The 27,237-nt window shown below is 43.3% G+C and overlaps 1 protein-coding gene across 1 annotated transcript in view; it reads right to left on the bottom strand.

Moving 5' to 3' along the window:
- The window catches only part of LOC126354438 (uncharacterized), a 432,827-nt gene that overhangs the window by 51,565 nt on the left and 354,025 nt on the right, over positions 1 to 27,237 (bottom strand). The window contains exon 5 of the mRNA XM_050004124.1: positions 16,758 to 16,894. Within this exon, the coding sequence (XP_049860081.1) occupies positions 16,758 to 16,894 (137 nt within the window). The remainder of the gene's footprint in view (positions 1 to 16,757; positions 16,895 to 27,237) is intronic.

The raw sequence follows: 27,237 nt of genomic DNA, 5'->3' as shown, positions 1-27,237 counted from the left end.
GCAGACTGAACCAAAGCGATGTTGTTCGCAAGTGGAGGAGATACAGAGAGACAGGAAATGTCGATGACATGCTTCGCTCAGGTCGCCCAAGGACTATTACTGCAGTGGATGACCGCTAACTACGGATCATGGCTCAGAGGAACACTGACAGCAACGCCACCATGTTCAATAATGCTTTTAGTGCAACCACAGGACGTCGTGTTACGACTCAAACTGTACGCAATAGGCTGAATGATGCGCAACTTCACTCCCGACGTCAATGGCGAGGTCCATCTTTTCAACCACGACACCAAGCAGCGCGGTACAGATGGGCCCAACAACATGCCGAATAGACTGCTCAGGATTGGCATCACGTTCTCTTAATTGATAAGTGTCGCTTATGCCTTCAATGAAACAATCGTCGGAGGCCTGTTTGCAGGCAACCCGGTCAGGCCGAACGCCTTAGACACACTGTTCAGCGAGTGCACCAAGCTGGTTCAAAAATGGTTCAAATGGCTCTCAGCACTATTGGACTTAATATCTGAGGTCATCAGTCCCCCAGAATTTAGAACTACTTAAACCTAACTAACCTAAGGGCATCACACACATCCAAGCCCGTGGCTGGATTCGAACCTGCTACCGTAGCAGCCGCGTGGTTCCGGACTGAGTTGCCTAGAACTGCTCGACCACAGCGGCCAGCTGAGGTGGAGGTACCTTGATGTTTTGGGGTGGCATTATGTGGGGCCGACGTACGCCACTGGTGGTTATGGAAGGCGCTGTAACGGCTGTACGATACACGAATGCCATTCTCCGACCGATAGTGCAACAATATCGGCAACATATTGGCGAGGCATTCGTCTTCATGGAAGGCAATTCGCGTCCCCATCGTCCACATCTTGTTAATGTCGTCCTTCAGGATAACGACATCGCTCGACTACAGTCGCCAGCATGTTCTCCAGACATGAACTATATCGAACATGCCTGGGATGGATTGAAAAGGGCTGTTTATGGACGACGTGACTCACCAACCACTCTCAGCGATCTACGCCGAATCGTCGTTGAGGAGTGGGACAATCTGGACCAACTATGCCTTGATGAATTTGTGGATAATATGCCACGACGAATACAGGCATACATCAATGCAAGAGGACGTGCTACTGGATATTGGAGGTACCGGTGTGTACAGGAATCTTGACCACCACTGAAGGTCTCGCTGTATGGTGGTACAACATGCAACGTGTGGTTTTCATCGCCAATAAAAAGGGTGGAAATGATGTTTATGTTGATCTCCATTCCAATTTTCTATAAAGGTTCCGGAACTGTCGTAACCCAGGTGATGCAAAAATGTTTTTGATGTGTGTAGAACTACTGATCGTTTTAATTTCAAGTTTGATGTTGGATAACAAATGACGAAAGAAATAATTTTTCTTGTGATATCACTAAAAATTTATTTGTATTGTAAAGCCGGTTCTGTAGACTTCAGTAACTGACGTAAGTTTCTACTTCATACCCCGTTTCTGAGAAAAAGGTGTCTTAACAAAGGGGCGAACAGACAAGCAGATAAGAAGTGTCAGAAAAGGTTTTTTTCGTGTGATATAATTACAGTTTAAGAGTATGGGGATTTTTTCCTTTGGTTGCTCTATAAGGCCTTCCTTTTATTACAAATTCATGATTCTAGGCCAACGGGAAGTATCCTACAGGTTTTGACGACTGAGTTTGCGAGAGTCAAAATATATGACACAAACGGCCGTATGTTTTGATTGTATTGAATTAGAACCTTACATCTATTACATCGCCAAGAACGGTAGACCTCAGTAACTGATAAAAATTTCAGACAGAGGAAAACACAGACAGATGATGATGTGTGTGAAATCTTATGGGACTTAACTGCTAAGGTCATAGTCCCTAACCTTACAAACTACTTAATCTAAATTATCCTAAGGACAAACACACACACCCCTGCCCTAGGGAGGACTCGAACCTCCGCCGGTACCAGCCGCACAGTCCATGACTGCAGCGCCTGAGATCGCTCGGCTAATCCCACGCGGCGAAAACACAGTGATATAGATAATCAGAAAAACAATTTCGTGCGGTTTCATTGCTTCTTGCAATATTTCATGAATCTAGACCAACGGGAAGGAGGGTGAAGGTTTTGATGAGTGAGTTAGCGAGTATCAAAATGTGTGACACATATGGCGGTATCTTTTCATTGCATCGACGTTGAAGATTGAATATTTTACAGCACCAAGCGACCGTGGCATCAGTTTTCAACTTTACGCCTATGACTTCCTGAAAAAAACAAAAAAAGGTTTTTAACAATCGGACCGCAGACAGACAACAATGTGATCATACAAGGGTTCCATTTTTACAGACTGAGGCACGGAGCCCTATAAATCAACATTTCGTTTACACCTTAATAATCTGAGTTTCCGCCATAGTAGCTACTCCTCGTCCAAGCAACGGCATCTCTGGAGGCGGCCTGATTATAAGCTGGTAGCGACGCGGCAGCAGGTAGCTAGTTTTGCCGCTACGCCAGCGCCACTGCGGTAAGCGCGGCGCTGCCGAGGCGAGGCGGCCACAGCGCCGTAACGCAGACAAGTTTGCCGGCATACCTCGGCGGGCGCCTCAGGAATTCAGCCGCGTCTCGCCGGCGCCTGAAAACCTCGCGGGTCATCTGATAACACCTGCCGAGGTGCAGCGCAGCAACACTCTCTCCCAAGAAGCAGCTGCAGAAGCGGGGTGCTCAACAAGGGGCAAGCGACGTCGTGCTGTGCGATTTGAAATTTGACACTCACTAATTTTACATACATTACTGGCCATTAAAATTACTACACCAAGAAGAAATGCAGATGATAAACGGGTATTCATTGGACAAATATATTATACCAGAACTGACATGTGATTACATTTTTACGCAATTTTGGTGCATAGATCCTGAGAATTCGTTAACCGGAACAACCACCTCTGCCCGTAATAGCGGCCTTGATACGCCTGGGCATTGAGCCAAACAGAGTTTGGATGGCGCGTACAGATACAGCTGCCCATGCAGATTCAACAAGATACCACACTTCATCATGAGTAGTGACTGGCGAATTGTGACGAGCCAGTTGCTCGGCCACCATTGACCAGACGTTTTCAATTCGTGAGAGATCTGGAGAACGTGCTGGCCAGGGCAGCAATCGAACACTTTCTGTATCCAGAAAGGCCCGTACAGGACCTGCAATATGCAGTCGTCCGTTAAGCTGCTTAAATGTAGGGTTTCGCAGGGATCGAATGAAGGGTAGAGCCACGGGTAGTAACACATCTGAAATATAACGTCCACTGTTCAAAGCGCCGTCAGTGCGAACAAGAGGTCATCGAGACTTGTAACCAATGGCAGCCCACACCATCACGCCATGTGATACACCAGTATGGCGATGACGCAAATACGTTTTCAATGTGGGTTCACCGCAATGTCGTTGAGTATACTATCGCAGGCGCTGCTGTCTGTGATGCAGCGTCGAAGGTAACCGATGCCATGGTCTCCGAGCTGATAGTCCATGCTGCTGCAAACGTCTTCGAACAGTTGTGCAGATGGTTGTTGTCTTGCAAATGTCCCCATCTGTTGACTCAGGGATCGAGACGTGGCTGCACGATCCGTTACAGCCATGCGGATAAGATGCCTGTCATCTCGACTGCTAGTGATACAAGGCCGTTGGGATCCAGCACGGCGTTCCGTATTACCCTCCTGAACCCACCGATTCCATATTCTGCTAAGAGTCATTGGATCTCGACCAACGCAAGCAGCAATGTCGCGATACGATAAACCACAATCGCGATAGGCTGCAAACCGTCCTTTATCAAAGTCGGAAACGTTATGGTACGCATTTCTCCTCCTTACACGAAGCATCACAACAACGTTTCACCAGGTAGCACTGGTCAACTGCTGTTTGTGTATGAGAAATCAGTTCGAAACCTTCCTCATGTCAGCACGTTGTAGGTGTCGCCACCGGCGCCAACCTGGTGCGAATGCTCTGAAAAGCTAATCATTTGCATATCACAGCATCTTCGTCCTGTCTATTAAATTTCGCAACTGTACCTTATCATCTTCGTGGTGTTGCATTGTTAATGGCAAGTTGTGTACAGTGTGTCCCATGTCATCTGACCCGTAAGTTCAAAAGTTCAATATATCCATACAAAGTCCTCTACGACTATAAACATGTGCCGTGGGAAGTATTGTCAGCGCTGTATGGCGTCATATCAAATGTCAAAGTACGAAGGGCGTTCAACAAGTAATGTAACAATCTCGTTTTCTGAAAGCAGGTTGGTTTAATTCGGGATCCCAATGCACCAAATTATTCCCCAGACTACAGAACACTAATTTTTAAATAACCTCCGTTCAATGTGACGGCCTTACGCCACCTTACTTGGAGAGACTGCATGCCCTCATAAACCACACTCCTGTGAAGCCATTTTTAACTGACGCTTTCAGTGGTGCAACAGCGACGTCACAGGACAGGTGGATGTCTGCAAATGAGTGATTTGAGGGATGAATCACGCTGTACATCTGCTGGATGAGATCGGGTTTGGCGAATGCCTGGAGAGCATTACCTGTCATCATATGTAGTCAAAAAGTGGCTCTGAGCACTAAGGAACTTAACAGCTGAGGTCATCAGTCCCCTAGAACTTAGAACTACTTAAACCTAACTAACCTAAGGACATCACACACATCCATGCCCAAGGCAGGATATGAACCTGCGACCGCGGCGATCGCGCAGTTTCAGACTGAAACGCCTAGAACCGCTCGGTCACTCCGCCCGGCCATCATGTGCAGTGCCAGCAGTAAAGTATTGAGGAGGAAGTGTTACGCTAGGGAGGTGTTTTTCGTGGTGAAGGTATGGTCCGTTATTACTTTTAAGAAAACGCTAATTCCGATAGAATATGAAAACATCATATAGCATTGTGTACTGCGCACAGTAGAGAAAAATTTGGGAGACGATGACTCTTTTAATCACCATGACAATTCATCCTGTCCTAATGCAGCAATGGATTATAAAATTCCTGAAAGGAACTCGCCTGTCTAGAGTTCCTACCTAATCCGCGAATGGAGCCCTTTTAAGGTGAGTTGGAACTTTGACTTCGCTCCAGAACCCAACCTTCAACATGACTACCTTCTCGGTTTTGACTTTTCCTCCGCCCACATTCAGACACCTCATCGAAAGTGTCTCCAGCAGGATTAAAGCCATCATAAATTCGAACGAGGGAGGCACTCCATACTAATCATCATCATCATCATCGTCACCATCATGTTTGACAGCTTCCAGTCTTTGGCCTGATCTGTTTGCAACATAAGCCTCTCCATCGTCTTCTGTCTTGCTACCAACTCTCCGTCTTCACCTTGGTCCAGTGTCCTTCTTTCTTCTGGACGAATTCCTCCACTCCTTTCAGCCATTTGTCTCTCGGTTTTCCTCTTGGTCTCTTCCAGTTTCATCTCGTGTATCCTCCTCCAGTGTATCCATTTTTTTCCTCCATTCGCTTAACATGCCCATACCATCTCAGCCTTGATTTCTCTATTGGTTCCAACTTCAATAACTCCCTGATCCTCTAATTTCTTAACATGTCTATCTTGTCACTCCAAAACTGTTCCTCAAGAATTTCATCTCACTAGCTCGTATATTGCATTTCTCTCTTCCTTTCAAAACCCAGGATTCGGCTGCATATGTCAGGATCGGGACATAGTATGACCGATATACAGGGTGTTTCAAAAATGACCGGTATATTTGAAACGGCAATAAAAACTAAACGAGCAGCGATCGAAATACACCGTTTGTTGCAATATGCTTGGGACAACAGTACATTTTCAGGCGGACAAACTTTCGAAATTACAGTAGTTACAATTTTCAACAAGAGATGGCGCTACAAGCGATGTGAAAGATATAGAAGACAACGCAGTCTGTGGGTGCGCCATTTTGTACGTCGTCTTTCTGCTGTAAGCGTGTGCTGTTCACAACGTGCAAGTGTGCTGTGGACAACATGGTTTATTCCTTAGAACAGAGGATTTTTCTGGAGTTGGAATTCCACCGCCTAGAACACAGTGTTGTTGGAACAAGACGAAGTTTTCAACGGAGGTTTAATGTAACCAAAGGACCGAAAAGCGATACAATAAAGGATCTGTTTGAAAAATTTCAACGGACTGGGAACGTGACGGATGAACGTGCTGGAAAGATAGGGCGACCGCGTATGGCAACCACAGAGGGCAACGCGCAGCTAGTGCAGCAGGTGATCCAACAGCGTCCTCGGGTTTCCGTTCGCCGTGTTGCAGCTGCGGTCCAAATGACGCCAACGTCCACGTATCGTCTCATGCGCCAGAGTTTACACCTCTCTCCATACAAAATTCAAACGCGGCAACCCTTCAGCGCCGCTACCATTGCTGCACGAGAGACATTCGCTAACGATATAGTGCACAGGATTGATGACGGCGATATGCATGTGGGCAGCATTGGGTTTACTGACGAAGCTTATTTTTACCTGGACGGCTTCGTCAATAAACAGAACTGGCGCATATGGGGAACCGAAAAGCCCCATGTTGCAGTCCCATCGTCCCTGCTTCCTCAAAAAGTACTGGTCTGAGCCGCCATTTCTTCCAAGGGAATCATTGGCCCATTTTTCAGATCCGAAACGATTACTGAATCACGCTATCTGGACATTTTTCGTGAATTTGTGGCGGTACAAAGTGCCTTAGACGACACTGCGAACACCTCGTGGTTTATGCAAGATGGTGCCCGGCCACATCGCACAGCCGACGTCTTTAATTTCCTGAATGAATATTTCGATGATCGTGTGATTGCTTTGGGCTATCCGAAACATACAGGAGGCGGCGTGGATTGGCCTCCCTATTCGCCAGACATGAACCCCTGTGACTTCTTTCTGTGGGGACACTTGAAAGACCAGGTGTACCGCCAGAATCCAGAAACAATTGAACAGCTGAAGCAGTACATCTCATCTGCATGTGAAGCCATTCCGCCAGACACATTGTCAAAGGTTTCGGGTAATTTCATTCAGAGACTACGCCACATTATTGCTACGCATGGTGGATATGTGGAAAATATCGTACTATAGAGTTTCCCAGACCGCAGCGCCATCTGATGTTGACAATTGTAACTACTGTAATTTCGGAAGCTTGCCTGCCTGAAAATGTACTGTTGTCCCAAGCATATTGCAACAAACGGTGTATTTCGATCGCTGCTCGTTTAGTTTGTATTGCCGTTTCAAATATACCGGTCATTTTTGAAACACCCTGTATAACCTTTTTACTTATTTGGGGTACACCCTTGCCCCATACCAGGCTTCTGACACTCTTCCGAAATGCTTCTGCTTTTCGTCCACGCTCGGTTATTTCCCTATCTTCTTTTTTTTTCCATCTTCCTGTATCAGGCTTCCTAGGTACTTGAAACTCTCCACGCTCCTCAATCTTTCCCCACTAATTGTTATTCCAGTTGTTCCTCTCTCCTTCGTTCTTGTAATAATCCGTAATAAATGTTCAGTTACTTATGATCAGATAGTATATAAGGAATTTTTCATACGTGTGGAAAGTTTGCATCATCATATCGCTACATTTAAAAATTCTTTTTAGTACATAGTATTCCATCTGTAAGAAAGAACCAAATTAGAATATTATCATAACTACAGTTTTAATAAATTTAAAGATTTTTAACAATTGGTTCCAACAGCTGCAAACTTAATCATCCTCTTAGTTACAGATTATACCAAGGCACGTGACAGAAGAGACAGTGAGGAAATACTATCAATACATATGGCAGTTTTATTTTTTAGCCATTTGACTATGAAGAACGTACCTAAATTATTTGCGATTTATTTATTTTGTGGTTGGATGCTGTGTGAAGTTGGGTTTACACACTTTTATTTATAACCTTTTTTATGTTTAATTTTTCAACGTTTACCTTAGTCAAAATTAGCTCAGTACTTCCCTTATTACGATTCAGTAAGACTTGTAAAGGTAATTCTAGAGATACTGAAATTTTTCGCCTTATCAGCAGTTCCAACACGTAAGAAAAAATCCGTAAAGTGAAGATCCTAATCCAAAGAGTAAATTTCATTTTTTTGAGATTGTCCTTTTCTGACTGCTTTACTAGAAGTTTTCAGACTTGCAGCTCCACTGTCCGCACAAACGTTTCGGAGACATATTCTTTTCTAACATTTATAATGTCAAAAATAAATCCGATACGCAATAAGGAAACCCTACTGAAGTCTAAAAGAAAGAAACCTCTTTTAGAATCTTATGCATGAAATGGGGAACCGTGTTGCGTTACGAGTCATTGGAATAAATTTCCACCATCTGAAGTCTTCTTTCCGCCGTGCCGTGACGTAAGATTCTGCGATACCAGCTCTGAAGTGGGAATGAAAGAAGCCGATACCGATTTCTTCCAACGCCGTCGGCTCCCCAATTTCCTCCGAGGCAGCTTGCACCGTGTAAAAGATTCAGCGCTACCCTGTTCTGTTGATTCACTGTGCACGCTGACGCAGGACGCCAGTAAAAGCAAGTAATGGACTAGTAGTCAGAAAAGCGGTCAGGATAGGCAAACATGCCTTCTGAAACGGAGTACAGAAGAGCAACAAGTATTTCGTAGTTCTTTGTGGACTTTTAGCCCGTGTAAGCTATGTTTAAATGTCGTTCGAAAGGCCCTCGATGATTTAATCAAACGAGGCTAAGTCAATTTTTTGATGTGTGTTCGTATTTTCCACGAAACAATGAAAACTGTTTAACAGCTATTCTGCCGTAAAACGCTGTTAAACGCCAAATGTTTATATCGCATGAACAGGATTCAGCGAGTGGAAAGTCAGTAACGTAAAGTTTAAATGATGCGTATAATTGCTCTACAAATTTGAAATCGGCACTGTAATTAAAGTTTTAATGACGTGCTCTCATTTAGCGCGCCCATCGAATGATTGCTGAAAGCCCTCTGAATAGAATGTCACGGGTCAGGTCAGTGGGACTAAAATGTTGAGTTCGAGATAGAGGATACGCGGTCAGAACTCCACTTGCAATGATACCGACGTCAATTGGAAGCTAAATCCAATCATTTAATTTTTTAGTAGCTGTTCTGTAGCTGACTCAGTACTATATTGAGTAGGCATGGAAATTTGACTGCAACATACAATAGAAATAATGAAGTACAGTTACATCGTATTAACTGACTTGAATATTCACAAGCAGTAAGTTGGTAAGGAGCAAGTAGCAAACAGATACCCGTCATTCATAAATAAAAATACCAGACTACTGTCCGCCTGTCATGTAATAGATCAAACGTTGTATAACTTGACTTCAGGGAGGTACACTGAATCACAATTTAGAAATATGGAGCTTGATTTATGTTCATGACGTGATTTATATCAGACTTGTGTACAAGAAAAGACGGTCAGACACTAGCGGCGGGACAAATAAAACTGTTGAGTACAAATAATGTTTTGGACAGTAAGATTTGTGCGGAGAAGAAAAAATCACAGGTCGTAGGGGTTATCGTTGTATAGAATTTTGAGCGACGAATCACTAGTCGCTTCAAGTCAGATTTCCTTAGTGGAGTACTGTGTCACGATTAGAGTAAAGTTCTCGAAATTTCATGTGGAAACTTGGAGGTTCCGTGGCATCAATGGCGTGCTGAAACTTTTTCCCCTACCAATAAAAATTGAAGTAATTTTAAATTGTTTGATGACATTTACTGTTCCCAGCTATGGATTATAGCTTAACATCTGCGTTCGTCTGTTTAAGTTTTGGGCAGGCAGTGCATCAAATACGTGAAATAATGAGTAGTACACTTACGCGCATAACCTACTACACTTTCAGAAATGCCAATGTCTCTCTTTTTCATTAATGTTTATTATTTATTTATTTATTTAACCTGGCAAGATTAGGGCCATCAGGCCCTCTCTTACATCTAACCAGGCATTCTACTTATTTTACAGTCATATGTTTTAGTAGGCATGTTAAACTACATCTAATATAAAAAGTGAGATAAACAATTAGAAAGGTACACCTCGAAAAATACATTATTGAAGAGAAAGATTTTAGATAGGAGTGCTGGCAGCAGGGAGTATGAGGGAGACTCATGGTGAAGGGAGGAGAAGAATAGAAAGACATGATGAAACATAATTAAGGAAAATATAAAGGAAAAGGAGACTGCGTGGCTAATAGAGATAGATGAAGAGGAAGGCATCTCAGGAGCAAGCTAGGAGACGCTAGCTTTGCTATTTGACAGATGAGAGGATTGGCCTCTTACATTAATTTTGTGGAGAATTTTATGCGGATGATAGTAGGAAATGCTTCAACTTCTTCTTAAAAGCAACAGGAGATTGAATTTTCCTCAAGGTAAGGGGCAGTTTGTTCCAGAGGCGGACAGCGGCAACTGAGAAGGAGTTTGCAAAAGTTTTTGTTTTGTGAGTGGGCACAGTTAGGATACCAGATAAGAGTGTCCTCGTGTTTCGATTATGATGGCATGACAGGTTTTTAATCTCTGAAGCTAGGTACTGGGGTGCTTGCGCGACATGGAGTCGGTGAAGTAGACATAGAGTGTGGTACTCACGCAGTTTGTCCGGCCGCAGCCTACCTAGCTCGGAGTATGAAGCACTAACATGATCATATCGGCGAATGTTGCAGGTGTAACGCACACAGGCATTCATGGTTAGCTCTAGCCGTCTTTTGTTTTCACTACTCATGCCTTGTTGAATCACATCACAATAGTGGAGGTTCGGTAGAACGAGTGCTTGCACGAGCTGGCGTTTCAAGTCCTGTGGGAATATGTTCCGAAACTTTTTGAGAGCGTAGAGACAAGCAGACGTCTTTCGGCACACTGCAACTGTATTCTCCGCCCAGTTGAGATGCTCGTCCAAAGTTACACCCAAGTTCTTCACTGTTTTCTGATATGGTATTTGAGTACCTTCGAGCAGAATAGGAGGTAGCCGTTCGCGGAAATCTGAACTTATTAATTTCTGATGGGCTATTAAGATTACTTGCGTCTTTTTTGCATTTAATTTAAGCCCCAGGTTTTTCGCCCATGTCACTACTGAAGACAGATCATCATTCATCAGAGCGATTGCAGTGTTTACGTCTTCAGGTCTGACGCTTAGGCAGAGCTGGAAGTCGTCGGCATAGAAACGATGTTTACAGGAGGATAAAACCGACGAAATATCGTTGACATATAATGAAAACAAAAGTGGTCCTAAGACTGATCCTTGTGGCACTCCCGAAGAAACATGTTTCCAGGAAGATTTTTAATGTTTATTACGGAATGATTATAATGCGATTGCGGTAATTTCTGTTAGATAACCATTTAATTCCTTGTCACCATACTCGCAACTAATATAACAAAATAAACATTGGGTATGATAACGACCAGGCATTAAGTAAACAAATTAATAGTCTGTAAACAGAAACATGACACGGCCTTTCAACACTTTCTTTACTAACTTGATGAAGTTACAATTTTTGTCAAGCCTCTTCTTAGCACACAATATCAGCTGTATGCTCTGAATTTTTACGAGCTTCATCCAACTGATACCTGGGTAAGGCGTTTGTATATAAATCGCATTGGACATGAACGAGTATAATTGATTTATTAATAACACAAGGTTGTTTGCAGTTATCCAGGGTTTCAGTTCCTGCTGAAATAGCGATCTTTTATTCATATTGAAATGGGAGACACAAAGCTTCTTTATGTAGGCTAGAAGCATAATAATTTAGATGTCTAAAACTAACATAACTGGGATATGAAAATATAAACGTCAAAGTTATGTGTTACTGGATTCTAAATGAAACAGTTCAAATGGTTCAAATGGCTCTGAGCACTATGGAACTTAACATCTGAGTTCTTCAGTCCCCTAGACTTAGAACTACTTAAACCTAACTAACCTAAGGACATCACACACGCCCATGCCCGAGGCAGGATTCGAACCTGTGACCGTAGGTGTCAAGCGGTTCCAGACTGAAGTACCTACAACCCCTCGGTCACACCTGCCAGCTAAATGGAACAGTTTATGAGCGGGGTTAAGGCTCAAAATTTGGTCAGAATAACGAATGGATCTATGCCTTTATCGGTGCACTTTATACAAACTTGAAATTACTGCATGTTGTTCACTTTGGGATCAGGCATGCCGTGTTTCTGTTCCTCTTATTTAATCTTTGGTGCACCTATTCTGCCAAAAACTGTACGGTGAGAGTCATAAGCGACAATACGAGTTCATTTGACGCCAAATCGAAAGCACTGCAACAGAAATTTTAATTCTGGCGAGCGAAAGTGGCAGCTCAGGTCCGTCGTGCGTCATGCTGTGAGGTCACTTTAGTTGCATCGTCTGCGTAAGTTTCGATGTTATGGGACCTGAGCACTGTGTAGACTGTCAGCGAACCTATCTCTTGGCCGTCTGTGTCTGTTTGTTTTAGCCAATGTCTCTCTAGCAAGAAGCTTCTCTGTTGCCTTACCTGATCTAATCATTCTCGTAGTAATAAAGTTCTATAGTGGCAAAAAGGGCAGCAACGTATTCGCTGTGTGACAGGCAGGTCAAAATGTGTGCTAGAACTAATTCACGTTGTTGTTGTTGTTGTCTTCAGCCTGAAGACTGTCTATCGTATGCAAGCTTCATCTTTGTATAACTGCTAAAGTGTGCTCTCAACCGATCCGTTCAGTTAGCCAAGTTGTAACATCAATTTCTTTACTCCGCAGTTCCAATCAGTACCTACTCAACAGTTATTCTATTCACCCAGCATTCTTCTGCAGCACTGCCTTTCAAAAGCTTCTATTCTTGCCTGAATTGTTTATCGTTCACCTTTCATTTCCATATACTAGTTACATTCCAGAGCACTACCTTCGTCTACACCTAATTCTACGGAGATACTCTGAAATCCACCGTACGGTGCGTGGCAGAGTATACCCTGTACGCTACTAGTCATTTCCTTTCCTGTTACACTCGCAAACAGAGCAAGGGAAAAACGATTATCTATGTACCTCCGTATGAGCCGTAATCTCTCGTATTTTATATTCGTAGTCCTTACGCACACTATACAGTGTATATCATAATTAAAGGCGTAAATGCATACAGTTCATAGTAAACGATGTTAGAAGCAAAGAAGGCCCCGTAAACATAGGGTCGAAAATGCATACATTAAGAGCCATGAGCAATTTTTCATATTGGATATTGTGAAACAAATCTCTTCTACTGCAAGTTCTTTGCTTTCCATATTTTGGGAAGTAGTAGTATGGACCAAAATAAGAAAAAAAGTCCATCAAACATGTGCTCTAAAACGCATATGTTAAAAGTTACGAGAGCTCGATCATTAGAAGAGCTGTGTTTCAAAGTAGCAAAGATAAGCAAGTGCTCATACGTCTTAAGGAATGCATTTTCGAGCACATGTTTACTGGACATTTTTTCTTGTTTTGGTCCATACTACCTCTTGCCAAAATATGGAAGACAAAGAGCTTGCAGTAGAAGAGATTCGTTTCACAGTATCGGATATGAAAAATTGCTCATAGCTCATAAGGTATGCATTTTCAACCCTAAGTTTACTGAGACTATTTTGCTTCTAGTATCGTGTATTTTCAACTGTATGCGTTTACGCCATTAATTATGATAGACCTTATATATCCTCCGGTTACTTTTTTTTTTTAGCTCCTGTTATACAGGTGAGTTCACCTCTAATGACATCTAGTGGTCAATTCCGCATTCTTCTTATCAGATCGTGTAGAGGACGAAACCCTCGGGATACGTCTACGGATGGATGGGAAGAGTGTTGAATTGGATTTGATTAAAAGTAGCACGTAACGAGGAATGAGAGATTACAGGAGCGTCGGTTGTAATTATTTATTGAAAGTGAGTAGATTTTGTATCAATTATAAGACAGCCCATTCACTATTTCACCTGCCGCAAAGCAGGATTTGTGCTGATTATATACTGAGATGACAAAAGTCACAGGATACCTCCTAATATCGTGTCCCACCTCCTTTCGTGCGGCGTAGCTCAGTAGTTCGACGTAGCATGGACTCAACAGGTCGTTGGAAGTTCTCTGCGGAAATACTGAGCCATGTTGCCTCAACAGTCGTCCACAATTTCGAAAATGTTGCAGGTGCCAGAATTTTGCGCACGAACTGAGCACTCGCATATGTCACATAAGTTTAGGATGTGATTCGTGTCGGACGATCTGGGTTGCAAATCATTCGCTCGAATTATCCAGAATGTTCTTCAAATCAATCGCGAACCCATGTGGCTTTCTGAATGGTGCAAATGGCTGTATGTACTAGGGGACATACCATCTGAGGACATCAGCCGCTAGACTTAGAACTACTTAAACCTAACTATCGTAAGAACATCACAAACATCCATGCCCGAAGCAGGATTCGAACCTCCGAACGTAGCAGCAGCGCAGTTCCGGACTGAAACGCATAGAACCGCTCGGCCACAGCGGCCGACTGGCTTTCTGACATGGTGCATTGCCATCCATAAAAATTTCAGCGTCGTTTGGGTACATGAGTTCCATGAACGGCTTCCAATGGGCTCCTAGTAGCCGGACATAACCATTTCCAGTAAATGGTCGGTGTAAACACGGTCCACACCATTATGGAGCCACCATCAGTTTGAGCAGTACCTTGTCGATAAGTTGTGTCCATGGCTTCGTGGAGTCTGCGCCACACTCGATCCCTACTACCAGGTCTTACGAACCGAAATCGGGACTCATCTGACTAGGCCATGGTTTTCCAGTCGTTTAGAGTTTGCCGCGCCGGGTAGCCGCGTGGTCTAGGGCGTCGTATCACGGTTCGCGCAGCTCCCCCTCCCCCCATCTCCCCCCCTTCCCGCGGTCCTCCCACGGGCATAGGTGTGTGTGTTGTCGTTAGCGTAAGTTAGTTTGATTAACTACTTTGTAAGTTTAGGGACCGATGACCTCAGCAGTTTGGTCCCATGAGACCTTACCACAAATTTCCAATTTTCCACAGTTATCGTCACGAGCCAGGAGAGGCGCTTCGGAAGATGTCGTGTTAGTAAAGGGAGTCGCGTCGGTTGCCTGCGGCCATAGCCCATTAACGTCTCTTAGCACGCAAAAGTTGCTGGTCTCGGTCGCTAAGTGAAGGTCATTGGCACTGCCCATGATGACAGATAACGCCTGAAATATGGTGTTCCTGGCATCTCTTGGCACGATGGATCTCGGAATATTGAATTCCGTAATGATTCCGAAATGGAATATCCCATGTGTCAAGCTTAAGGACCATTCCGCGTTCAAAGTCTATGAATTCCCGTCGTGCAGCTATAATCACGTCATACACATTTGCACACGAATCGCCTGTGTATACATTAGTTCGTTTCTACACTACTGGTCATTAAAATTGCTACAGCAAGGAGAAATTCAGATGATAAACGGGTATACTAGAACTGACATGTGATTACATTTTCACGCAGTTTGCGTGCATAGATCCCGAGAAATCAGTACCCAGAACAACCACCTCTGGCCGTAATAACGGCCTTGATACACCTAGGCATTGAGTCAAACAGAGCTTGGATGGCGTGTACAGGAACAGCTGCCCATGCTGTTTCAACACGATACCACACTTCATCAAGAGTAGTGACTGGCGTATTGTGACGAGCCAGTTGCTCGGCCACCATTGAAAAGACGTTTCCAATTGGTGAGGAATGTGGAGAATGTGCTGGCCAGGGCAGAAGTCGATCCTTTTCTATAACCAGAAAGGCCCGTACAGGACCTGCAACATGCGGTCATGCATTATCCTGCTAAAATGTAGGGTATCGCAGGGATCGAATGAAGGGTAGAGCCATGGGTCGTAATACTCCTGAAATGTAACGTCCACTGTTCAAAGTGCCGCGAGATACGCCAGTATGGCGATGACGAATACACGCTTCCAATGTGCGTTCACCGCGATGTCGCCAAACACGGATGCGACCATCCTGATGCTGTAAACAGAACCTGGATTCATCCGAAAAAATTACGTTTTGCCATTCGTGCACCCAGGTTCGTCGTTGAGTACACCATCGCAGGCGCTCCTGTCTGTGATGCAGCGTCAAGGGTAATTGCAGCCATGGTCTCCGAGATGATAGTCCATGCTGCTACAAACGTTGTCGAACTGTTGGTGCAGATGGTTGTTGTCTTGCAAACGTCCCTATCTGTTGACTCAGGGATCGAGGCTAGGCTGCACAATCCGTTACAGCCATGCCGATAAGATGCCTGTCATTTAGACTGCTAGTGGTACGAGGCCGTTGGGGTGCAGCATGGCGTTTTGTATTAGCCTCCTGAACCCACGGATTCCATTTTCTGCTAACAGCCATTGGATCTCGACCAACGCGAGCAGCAATGTCGCGATACCATAAACCGCAACCGCAATAGGCTACAATCCGACCTTCATCAAAGTCGGAAACGTGATGGTACGCTTTTATCCTCCTTACACGAGGCATCACAACAACGTTTCACCAGGCAACTCATGTCAGCACGTTCTATGTGTCGCCACCGGCGCCATCCTTGTGTGAATGCTCTGAAAAGCTAATCATTTGCATATCACAGCATCTTCTTCCCGTCGGTTAAATTTCGCGTCGGTAGCACGTCATATTCGTGGTGTAGCAATTTCAATGGCTAGTAGGGTAAATGACAGCTCTGACAATGCACTGCCCTTTTATACCTTTATACCGCCGACTGTATGTGAGCACGTCGCTGCTGTGCGTCTTTTGTCACCTCAGCGTACTACGACCAGCTGCCAGTACGAGGCAGTACTCTACAGACAGCTGCAGATGAGACTCACCTGACGATCGTTGACGAACCAACGGATCCTGGCCGGCGGCGAGGAGCGCCCGGAGGTGCAGTTGAGTGCGAGCACGTCACCCTGGCGGAAGACGCCGCCCACCTCTCCGGAGATCTCTGGGCCCTCGTGCGGCAGCGCTGCAACAGGGCGCACAGTAAGCCGGGCAGCTGCCGCCAGTGTAGTCCCTAGCGCGGCTGCAACTTCGCTCAGTCCCAACGCGACACTGACCGGAACCAGGCCAGAGCACAAACGCGTTTTCTCACCCTCGTCACTGAGTCCTTACCATACCAGGCTTATAATAACAACAGTAATAAATATAAGAGTATTAATAATATTTATTATTAATATTATTACAGCTATAGATGAAAAATCCCAAAATTCGGTGAAAAGTGTAAATTAGCACATATAGTTCGGCAAACACTTACACACACAGTATCTTAACTTATTCTATGTAAATAAGTTATACACAATTGCAACCAGTCACTTTTTTCAATAATAATGCTTTATTACATGAACCGGTTTTCGAACCCTTTCAGGTTCATCCTCAGATGGTTTTGGGAGGATTCGGGAAGTTACATCAATACTGGTAGCAGCATTATGCAGGGTGCTGGTTCTATGAGAGAAATATGGGTCACGCTTTAATGTATCGCCATGATTATACCTTATCTGTCGATATGCATGTAAATTTAGTTTTTACTTACTGCGACAGTATAGGCGGCTTTTTTCTTATTTGTCTGCCTCCATTCTGATGTCCAGAACATTTTCACACGATTTATATTACTTTATACTTTGACAGTATCACTTTACCAGCATCCAGCATGCGCTTTACAACTGTTGCTTGTAACAAAGATCTTGACAGAAAGATATGGCGTAAGCCTACTTTGTACAGAGATGTAATAACAAAAGGAGAGTACCACTTTTTGGACGTTTATATCGACTGCAGCGCAGTAGAATAAACAAAAAGATCTTCAAATATTTGTGGAATAAAACTTCGACGAGTATTCGTAAGGCAAAAAATACAGAGGCTGCAGAAGAAACTGATGGATAAATTTTCAGGGAAAAGGTGTTGAATACGAATTGATTCCAAGATAAGACAGTGGTGAAATTTAGTCTGAAGTGCTCGGAAAATACGAAGGAAAACATAGTGAACAGATGAAAGCATAACGGAAGAAAAGGAAAGAGCGACGCATAAGGAATTTGTGTTGGCACGTCGTTTTATTTGTCTCAACCGAGAAGAGAAAGAATAATAATAAGAGGAGGAACACAGTATGAATCTATCTTCGTAGCTTTTAGAAAGTTCTATGACTAAATCGATTGTGATGTGCTTCTTATCATACTGCCTGAAACAGGAGTTCAAAAACTACTCGAGATTTAGGAGTACCCTGGCGGGCATAAGATCTAGCATAAAATTTTAAATATAAAGGGCAGTCAAATCAAAACGATAAAGATTGTAAAAAGTCAGAAAACTCTTTATTATTTCAAATGTAATCGCCGTTACTGTTAATACATTCATCCCAATCTCGTAAAACATGCACGCTGGTCTACTTGATGCCAGAATGACTACGCGGCAGAAGCTGCACTGAGACGCCCTTATACATGATTCAGAAGCGAGGCAGGAAAGTGAAACAAGGTTATGTACTTGCTGCCTGTTATGTTGACATATCTCTACGATCTGTTGCAGAAAGTCGAAAAGGCATAATTTCCACAGATATGAACCCTTTGTGCCTCTGGTAAAAAGGTTCCAAGATATGAAGTACGTAAGTTTCACTATCGTTACTTGGTTATGGATGAAATAAGAGCCTTTATGTACATGTGGACGTTACATTTCCACTACAAGCTAGAAACGGTCAAAAAACAGTGACAAATAACAATGTTTTAATTTGCTCACCGTGATCAGAAAAAGCATTTCAATTGTTGCATGCCCATTATCAGCATTAATAAACTATTTATACAGCAGGCTTCACAAATCAAAAACAGAATGGCCGGTATTATTACAAAAGTAGGAATATCCTGAAAGAACCCGTCAGGTTAGCCAACAGCGCTTCTGCGCTGCTTCCTGGACTCAGGTAGGCGCACCGGCCCCGGATCTAATCCGCCCGGAGGCTTGACGACGAGAACCGGTGTTACAGCCAACCGGGACGTGGTTTTTAGGCGGTTTTCCACATCCCACCAGGTGAATACCGGGCTGGTCCCCACGTCCCGCCTCAGTTACACGGCTTGCGGACATCTGAACACATTCACACTATTCCATGCATTACACTAGATGCAGACAGTTGGGGTACACTAATTCCGTCCCTGGGGGTAGGGGGTGGCGGCAGTAAGGGCATCTGGCCTCCCCTTACATTAACCTTGCCAAATCCGATTAACCGTGCCGGCTCTGCGTCATTGCGGGAAAACGGTAAAAGCAAAAGAAAGAAAGAAGAAAGAGTATCCTGAAAGAGTGTGGTGATTAGATATATTAAATTTGTTGAAATATACTGCTGACAAAGGCAGATCTACTTAGATGACAATGTTTTTCGAACTCCAGCTCACAAGATACACATGGCTACCTTCCGCATTCCTGCCGCTCGCATTATTCTCTCCTGCCGACAATACACTGACCATTGTGTTGTGCCACAGATCAATTGTTTATTTTTCTCAGTAACAACTATTTTATTCACTAATCAGACACTGTCAGTTTGGCAAGCCGTAGGTGAGTAACCAGCATCTGGCATGTCCCTATCATTCTGCCTGAAGGAAGCACTTGTCACTATTTTAATGCTGCTCAGATCAAGAGAAGGAATAGAATTCTTTGGTAAGTTTCCATTACAGTTGTTCAGTGTTAAAAATACTATGGGTTACGGGGATTCAACTAAAATTCCAACAGAATTGGCAATTTATTTTTGAGTGAGTTGTTAACTTTTTGTCATTCGAAGAAGCATCACCATTTATGAGTAACGGCCACATTTCTCTTGTTGACAGATTTAATTGTACTTCCTTTGTCAAAACACTGTGTAATTTGCCCAAACTTATCTCACAGCAGCTATTGCGACAGAATTCTGAAACAGAGCGCCTCATTAAACAAGTAATTGTTCATCAGAGCTCAACACCTTGCAGTGTCATAAGAGAAGAAATGTTTATTTTCATGCTAGGAGACTATTGTTACGCTAGCTGGCGATAACTTTTAAAAATTAGTGACCGGAGTGAAAAAAAATTAAAAAAAGAAGTATAACTACTGATATGTCGCCGTAGATAAGAAAGTCCGTGTGTTTACGGACTGGCAAAATACTCTCCTCGTTGTGTGCTATCGTTCGCCAAACTTTCGTTTCGATGTCTCGAGCGGTTTAGGAGGTATGACAGATGATATGAGTATTTCATTCTCGAAGGTGTGAGATCGGAAGTGAGCGCGCTACATAGAATCCATTTTCTCGATATTGGAGGCACACAGACCCCCTCCCAAGTCTAAACATAAATTCAACATTTTAGATAAATTTCATACGCAACAACATATGATTTAATACGCACCAAACGCAAAGTCATAGCGACCCCTAATTTTCATTGCAAACTTTTCGTTTTTGCGTAGCATCTTACTAAAATGTATATATCATGATAAGCATGATCATTAGAGAGATGATCGGCACTTCGACACGGAGCTGGCATATAACGCTACAAGCAAGGCAAAAATGAAATACTTTTACTGAGTAATTTCAGTAAAATCGTTTGACTAAGATTACAGTGTGCTCGCGCTTCGTGTCTGAGAGTGCAGCAGAACTTCACGCCATGCATGTAATCAGAATGGTGGTCGTCACTATGAACAGTTACTATGAGCTACATTGTTGGTATGCGATGTACGCTGTGTATGTCCATAACATAATAAATATGCATTTGGTTGCCTACCTCAATATAATCGCTTGTGGACACAATATCACCTCTTTCAATCTGACCCAAAAGGTTTGAGTTGCATTAAGGAAACGTGCTCCGCTCACTTGCGTTGCATGTTCTTCGTCGGCCACATCAGTTAATTACGCAAAGCGTTTGGTGTTCTTTTTCTTAATGTTTTAGGTCTACCTGATGCAGTTCTATGAGCCACACACCTGTAGAAACTGCGTCAGCGGAGTGCAGTTTAGCCACGCAAATGGTTCAAATGGCTCTGAGCACTATGTGACTTAAGATCTTAGGTCATCAGTCCCCTAGAACTTAGAACTACTTAGACCTAACTAACCTAAGCACATCACACACATCCATGCCCGAGGCAGGATTCGAACCTGCGACATTACACAAAATTTTGCAGGACACTAATGTTTAAGTTTTTTCCCATTTGATTTATATCTAAAAATTCAGCCCGTAAGTAGAAGTAGTTGTCATCTAGTAATTCTTTTAATTTATTTTTAAATGTTAGTTGGCTGTCTGTCAGGATTTTGATGCTGTTTGGTAGCTGACAAAAGACTTTTGTGGCAGCATAATTTACCCCTTTCAGATTTAACGCTACATAGTGAAGATCATCCTTTCTCCTGGTGTTCTAGCTATGCACACGGCTATCAGTTTTGAACTGGGTTGGGTTATTAACAACAAATTTCATAAGTGAAATATATATACTGTGAGGTTACTGTGAGGATACCAAGATCCTTAAATAGATGTCTGCAGGATCACCGTGTGTGGGCTCCAGCAATTATTCTGATTACACGTTTTTGAGCAATGAATACTTTTTTACTCAACGATGAATTACCCCAGAATATGATGCCATACGAAACCAGTGAAGGAAAGTAGGCATAGTAAGCTAATTTACTGAGATTATTATCATCAAAATTTGCAATAACCCTAATAGCATATTTAGCTGAACTCAGCAGACCATCAATGTGTTGCTTCCAGATTAACCTTTCATCAATGGACACACCTAAAAATTTTGAAAATTCTACCTTAGCTACAGACTTCTGTTCAAAGTCTATATTTATTACTGGAGTTGTGCCATTTACTGTACGGAACTGTATATACTGTGTTTTATCAAAATTTAAAGAGAGTCCGTTTGCTGAGAACCACTTAATAATTTTGTGAAAAACATCATTTACAATTACATCACTTAGTTCTTGGTTTTTGGATGTTATTACTATAATTCTATCATGAGCAAAAAGAACTAACTTTGCATCTTCATCATTGTGGAATGGTAAGTCATTAATGTATATCAAGAACAGTAAAGGACCTAAGACTGAACCCTATAGGATCCCGTACTTGATAGCCCCCCAGTTTGAGGAATCAGCTGTTGTTTTAACATGACATGAACCACTTATTTCAACTATCTGCATTCTTCCAGTTAAGTATGAATTAAACCATTTGTGCACTGCCCCCCTCAAACCATAATGATTTAGCTTATCTAAAAGAAATCCATGATTTACACAGTCAAAGGCCTTTGAGAGATCACAAAAAATATCAATGGGTTATGTCCGGTTATTCAGAGCATTTAATATTTGATCAGCGAAAGCGTATATAGCATTTTCTGTTGAAAAGCCTTTCTGAAAAATAAACTGACATTTTGTTAGTACTTTATTTTTACAAATATCGGAGGCTACTCTTGAATACATTACTTTCTCAAAATTTTTTGATAGAGCTGCCAGAAGAGAGATTGGGCGGTAGTTGTTGACATCCGACGTATCCCCCTTTTTATGCAATCGTTTTAGAATGGCATATTTCAGTCTATCGGCGAAAACTCGCTGCTCCAAAGACCTATTACATACGTGGCTGAGAATCCTACTTATCTGTGGGGAACAAGCTTTAAGTACCTTGCTGGAAATGCCATCAATTCCGTAAGAGCTTTTACTTTTCAGAGAGTTTATTATTTTACTGGTTTCAGAGAGAGAGGGTGGTGGAATTACAGTTGTTTCAAACTGCACAGCTGTGGCCTCCTCTATTAGTAGCCTTGCCTCTTCTAGTGAAAATCTAGATCCTATTTTCTCCACAAAATAAGCCATTTTACAATGTTTTTGATGCGTATTTAGTACATGTTTAGGCATGAAGAGAATAATGCTGAGGTATATGGGGTAAAGACTTTTGGAAGTGTAACAAATGAAATATGAAAAGAAAATCGAGAAAAAACTATAATGAAGAAGTGAAACTGCAGAATAAATCCGAAAGATTAGGAGCTGTACTCTAACAACAAAAAAATGGCTCTGAGCACTATGGGACTTAACATCTGAGGTCATCAGTCCCCAAGAACTTAGAACTACTTAAACCTAACTAACCTAAGGACATCACACACATCCATGCCCGAGGCAGGATTCGAACCTGCGACCGTAGTGGTCGCGCGGTTCCAGACTGAAGCGCCTAGAACCGCTCGGCCACATCGGCCGTTGTACTCTAACATCTCACAAGAGTTGTACGATTTCATTAGGAAATTACATCTGAAAGTTGCTTCTTTGAGATGTGTAACAATTGTCACATTTACATTTAAGACAATTCTCGCAGCAAATAGATCAGATACAATTTATCTACCAGTGTCGTGTCTGCCAGCCACAGTAGATGGTGGTAGCATCAGAGGGTGCTACGTAACAGGTACTCTCATCTTGGCGACCCCAAGTTAATAGTGTGGTCAGCCGCCTCCTAGATGGCTCCCGTACCGGGAACTATTTTATGCTTCTTCACATGACATTCAAATAGGTAATTCATCCGCCAATTGTTACGTCTATTTCGACACAGAGTGCGGAAATCGTGAACTATTTTGATGCATCCGCCAAATAATTCCCAGGATGACATTCATATGCGCAGAGCGCGACTGAAGTGACCGCACTGCGACGCTCGGTCAGTTATTGCCCAGTTCCAATACAGTTCCAGCCGCTATCCGCTAGTTCCAACAGTTCTTCAGTTATACAGTTGCCTACAGGCGATCTACTGTGCGGCCCAGTTCTAGTCATCGGACAGTTTGTTCAAATGTCATCAATCCCTACGCTTACACACTACTAAACGTAAATTATTCTAAGAACAAACACACACGCCCATGCCCGAGGGAGGACTCGAACCTCCGCCGGGACATCGGACAGTTTACACCGAATGTTGAGCATAGGTAAAAGTGATAGAGAAAGTGTTTATCTAATGAGAGACTGAAGTTAATCTCTTGAAACAGCAGTCCAAACTGAACATCGGTTAGGATAGCTAGTAATTACCTACTTTGTTAGCTTACAAGGGAACCTCCCCATCGCAGCCCCCTCAGATTTAATTATACGTTGACACAGTGGATAGGCCTTGAAAAACTATGAAAAAAATAAGCAAAATATACAAACTGAGTAGTCCATGCGCAAGATAGGCAACATCGAGGATAATAAGAGCTCAGTAGGGCCATGGTCCTGTGGTTAGCGTGAGCAGCTGCGGAACGAGAGGTCCTTGATTCAAGACTTCCATCGAGTGAAAAGTTAGATTCTTTATTTTCAGACAATTATTATCTGTCCGTCCGTCCGTCCGATGCGAGGTAACTACGCCGTAGTATGGGGACGCTACACCTAAACAAACATCGAAAGACACGACGTCAGTGGACAACAGCGCACGGAAGTGTGAGTATTCCTGCTGACGAGGCTGGCAGTTGATTGTTCGCTACTTTGGACGAGAGTGCATTAAATACGGGAGATGTATTCCGTGGGCAATATGAATCCAGCAAATATAGCTCGCGACTTCAATAACAGGGTCAATAAATATTTTCCGAACTGTAAGTTTGCGGTGCGGTCGCAAAACACATACACTAAACTTATTACAGTGAACAGACTCGTCAATGAACGAACGGACAGATCATAACTTTGCGAAAATAAAGGATCTAAACTGTTCACCCGAGGGAAGACTTGAACCAAGGACTTCTCGTTCCGCAGCTGCTCACGCTAACCACGAGACCACGGCACTCCTGTGCCCACATTCTTCTTGGAGTTGCCTATCTTGAGCGTGGAATACTCAGTTTGTATATTTTGCTTATTTTTTTCAAAGTTCCACACAAAATCTTCCTGTTTTCTCGATTTATCGGTGTTCAGTTTTGCAAGGCCTATCCACTGTGCCAACTTATAAATAAATATGAGGGGGGTGCGATGGGGAGGTTCCCTTGTTAGGTGCAGAATTTCAGATTAGTGCCACACATTATCTGGAAGCCAAACGTGAGTATATTTAAATGCAACTTATTTTGATGAATGATTGTTATTGTTTCTCATGTGTTGCCTAGTGATTTTGTTTTAGAGTTATAAGGCCCTGTGAAGAGTGTAGCTAGCGTATAAATACACAATTTAGCTACAGATATCTGTGGGAAGGTATCGCTTCCTGCTGCCTTTATGTTGGGCATCAATCTTTGGTGAACGCAACAGCCAGAAATGTGTATTGCTGTAGAAATAACACACACACACACACACTCAAAGTGGCTCTCTTACTTTGTTTTTTACTGGGGAAATGAAGGGGTCTTATATTTTATTTACTGGGGAAATGGACAGGTTCGTCTCATAAATAAAAAAGTTCCAGTCCCTCAGTTTTCTCCAAGGTTTTCTGAAGATTTCCCCAGGCTCTAATGAGCAAGTTGCTAGCGGAATATTTGACACTAATCTTCCTTCCTTCTGAAGATTTTCCTTGGTAATCTGGCTGGTTAGCGTTGATCGAGTACCCACGTGAAAAAAGAGAAACACGTAAGGAACACAACAGCATATCATTATATTTGTTTGAGAGAGATATATAACCGACAAGTTTCATTTGATGTGTAACCTTAGGCTGTCCCGGCGAATTAGCTGTTTGTACTGTTCTCGGGTCTCCAGCCGGGTGCAGACGTTTTCAACCCACGATATTTCGACAGCGTTCCTTGCCGTCACCTTCAGTTGATACCTGCAGACTGAGTTAGCTGAATTTCCTCCCCTTTATACTCTGATCACTCCCCACCCCTTCTCCCGCCTCCTGCGGCACATAGAAGAGAAAAACTTCAAGAATTTCTCCAACAACTGAATTCTCTGCATCCTAACATCAAATTCACCATGGAGGTGGAAGAGAGTGGTGAACTCCCGATCTGGACGTCATACAGAAGCGCAAAGCGGATGGAACCTTGGGACACAGTGTATACAGAAGAAACCCGCACTGATCTGTATCTCCGCGCTACCAGCTGCCATCATCTTCCACAGCGTGAGTGTGTACTGCGAACACAGGTACACAGGGCCCGCGCAATATCGGATGAGGAAAGCCTCCAAGGAGAACTTAACCACCTTACGGACGTTTTCAAGAAGAACGAATGTAACGAGAGTCAAATTCGACGTGGTTTCAGGCAGAATGCCCAGCAGAGAGAAAGCGTAAAGGACGAGAAGACAATGGCGTACCTGCCTTACGCCGGCAAAGTACCCAACAAAATCGGCATAATTCTGTCTCGGTGTAACATCAAATGTGTTTTTCGTCCACCTCCGAAAACGCGTGCCTTGCTAGGTACAGTAAAAGGTTACCTGTGGCTCCGCAAATAGGGTATTTACCGTATTCCGTGCAAGGCATACATCGGGTAAACTCTGCGGGCAATCGAAGAAATATGCCAAGAACAAAGAAGGCACACTGAACTGAAGCAGCCTACAAAATCTGAGGTTGCGGAACATTACATGGATACTGGAGATACTATGGAGCACACGAAAACGGAAGTTTTACGGCAGGCCTCGTCTTTTTGGGACTGTATTCTGAAGGAGGCGACTGAAATACGTGTAGCTGATGGGATGGTCAACACAGACGCCGGGTTCAACCTCATCAAAGCCTGGGACCCAGCACTCAGCAAACTAAAAGCACAGCGCCGACACAAAGGGACTTCCGCGCCAGACGACGAAAACAGGACATCCGATGGTCCACAGTTCGCATCCAGCAGCCAGCAGCACACCGGTCCCCACCACCCCTCCACGCAGCGCCGCGTGAGGTATGATTCAGGGGAAGGGGGGGGGGGGGGGCGAGGAGCGAGCAGAGTATAAAGGAGAGGAGATTCAGTCGAGACGCTCAGTCTGCAGTTATCAGCAGAAGATGAAGGCAAGGAACGCTGTCGAAATATCGTGGTTTGAAAACGACTGCACCCGGCTGGAGACCCGAGAACAGCACAAAAAGTTTCATTTGATTCTAACTTTACAAAAAAAAAAAAGAAAAAAAAAGAAATTCTAAGATAGTAGAAGACCATGACAGTTTACGGACTGAAAGTAGAATCCAGGTCGAAATCAAGACATACCTAAGATGATTTCACGAGCAGGGTGACAAGAACATATGCAAAGGATGAAGGCCCCACTCATATTTAAAAAGCAGTGGTAACATTTTAAAGAAGAGGATAGAATCTAAGTTTATTACAATACCACTGTTAATGAAGCAGTGAAGATAGTATTGTTCGCTTCTAATACTGAATAAAACTGAAAAGGCAACGTCACGTTAGAATGTCAAAACTATACAAACCCACACCCTTAGTACGTACAGTACTAGTCAGTTTACAATTACATTACATTTTCTCAGTGGAACATACAACCATGCTGACCATCTTATGGTTGTGTTCAAC

The sequence above is a fragment of the Schistocerca gregaria genome, chromosome 3 (genome assembly GCF_023897955.1).
Source record: "Schistocerca gregaria isolate iqSchGreg1 chromosome 3, iqSchGreg1.2, whole genome shotgun sequence".
Lineage (NCBI taxonomy): Eukaryota > Metazoa > Arthropoda > Insecta > Orthoptera > Acrididae > Schistocerca > Schistocerca gregaria.
The sequence above is the reverse complement of the archived record's forward strand: the minus strand, read 5'-3'. Positions and strand labels throughout refer to the sequence as shown.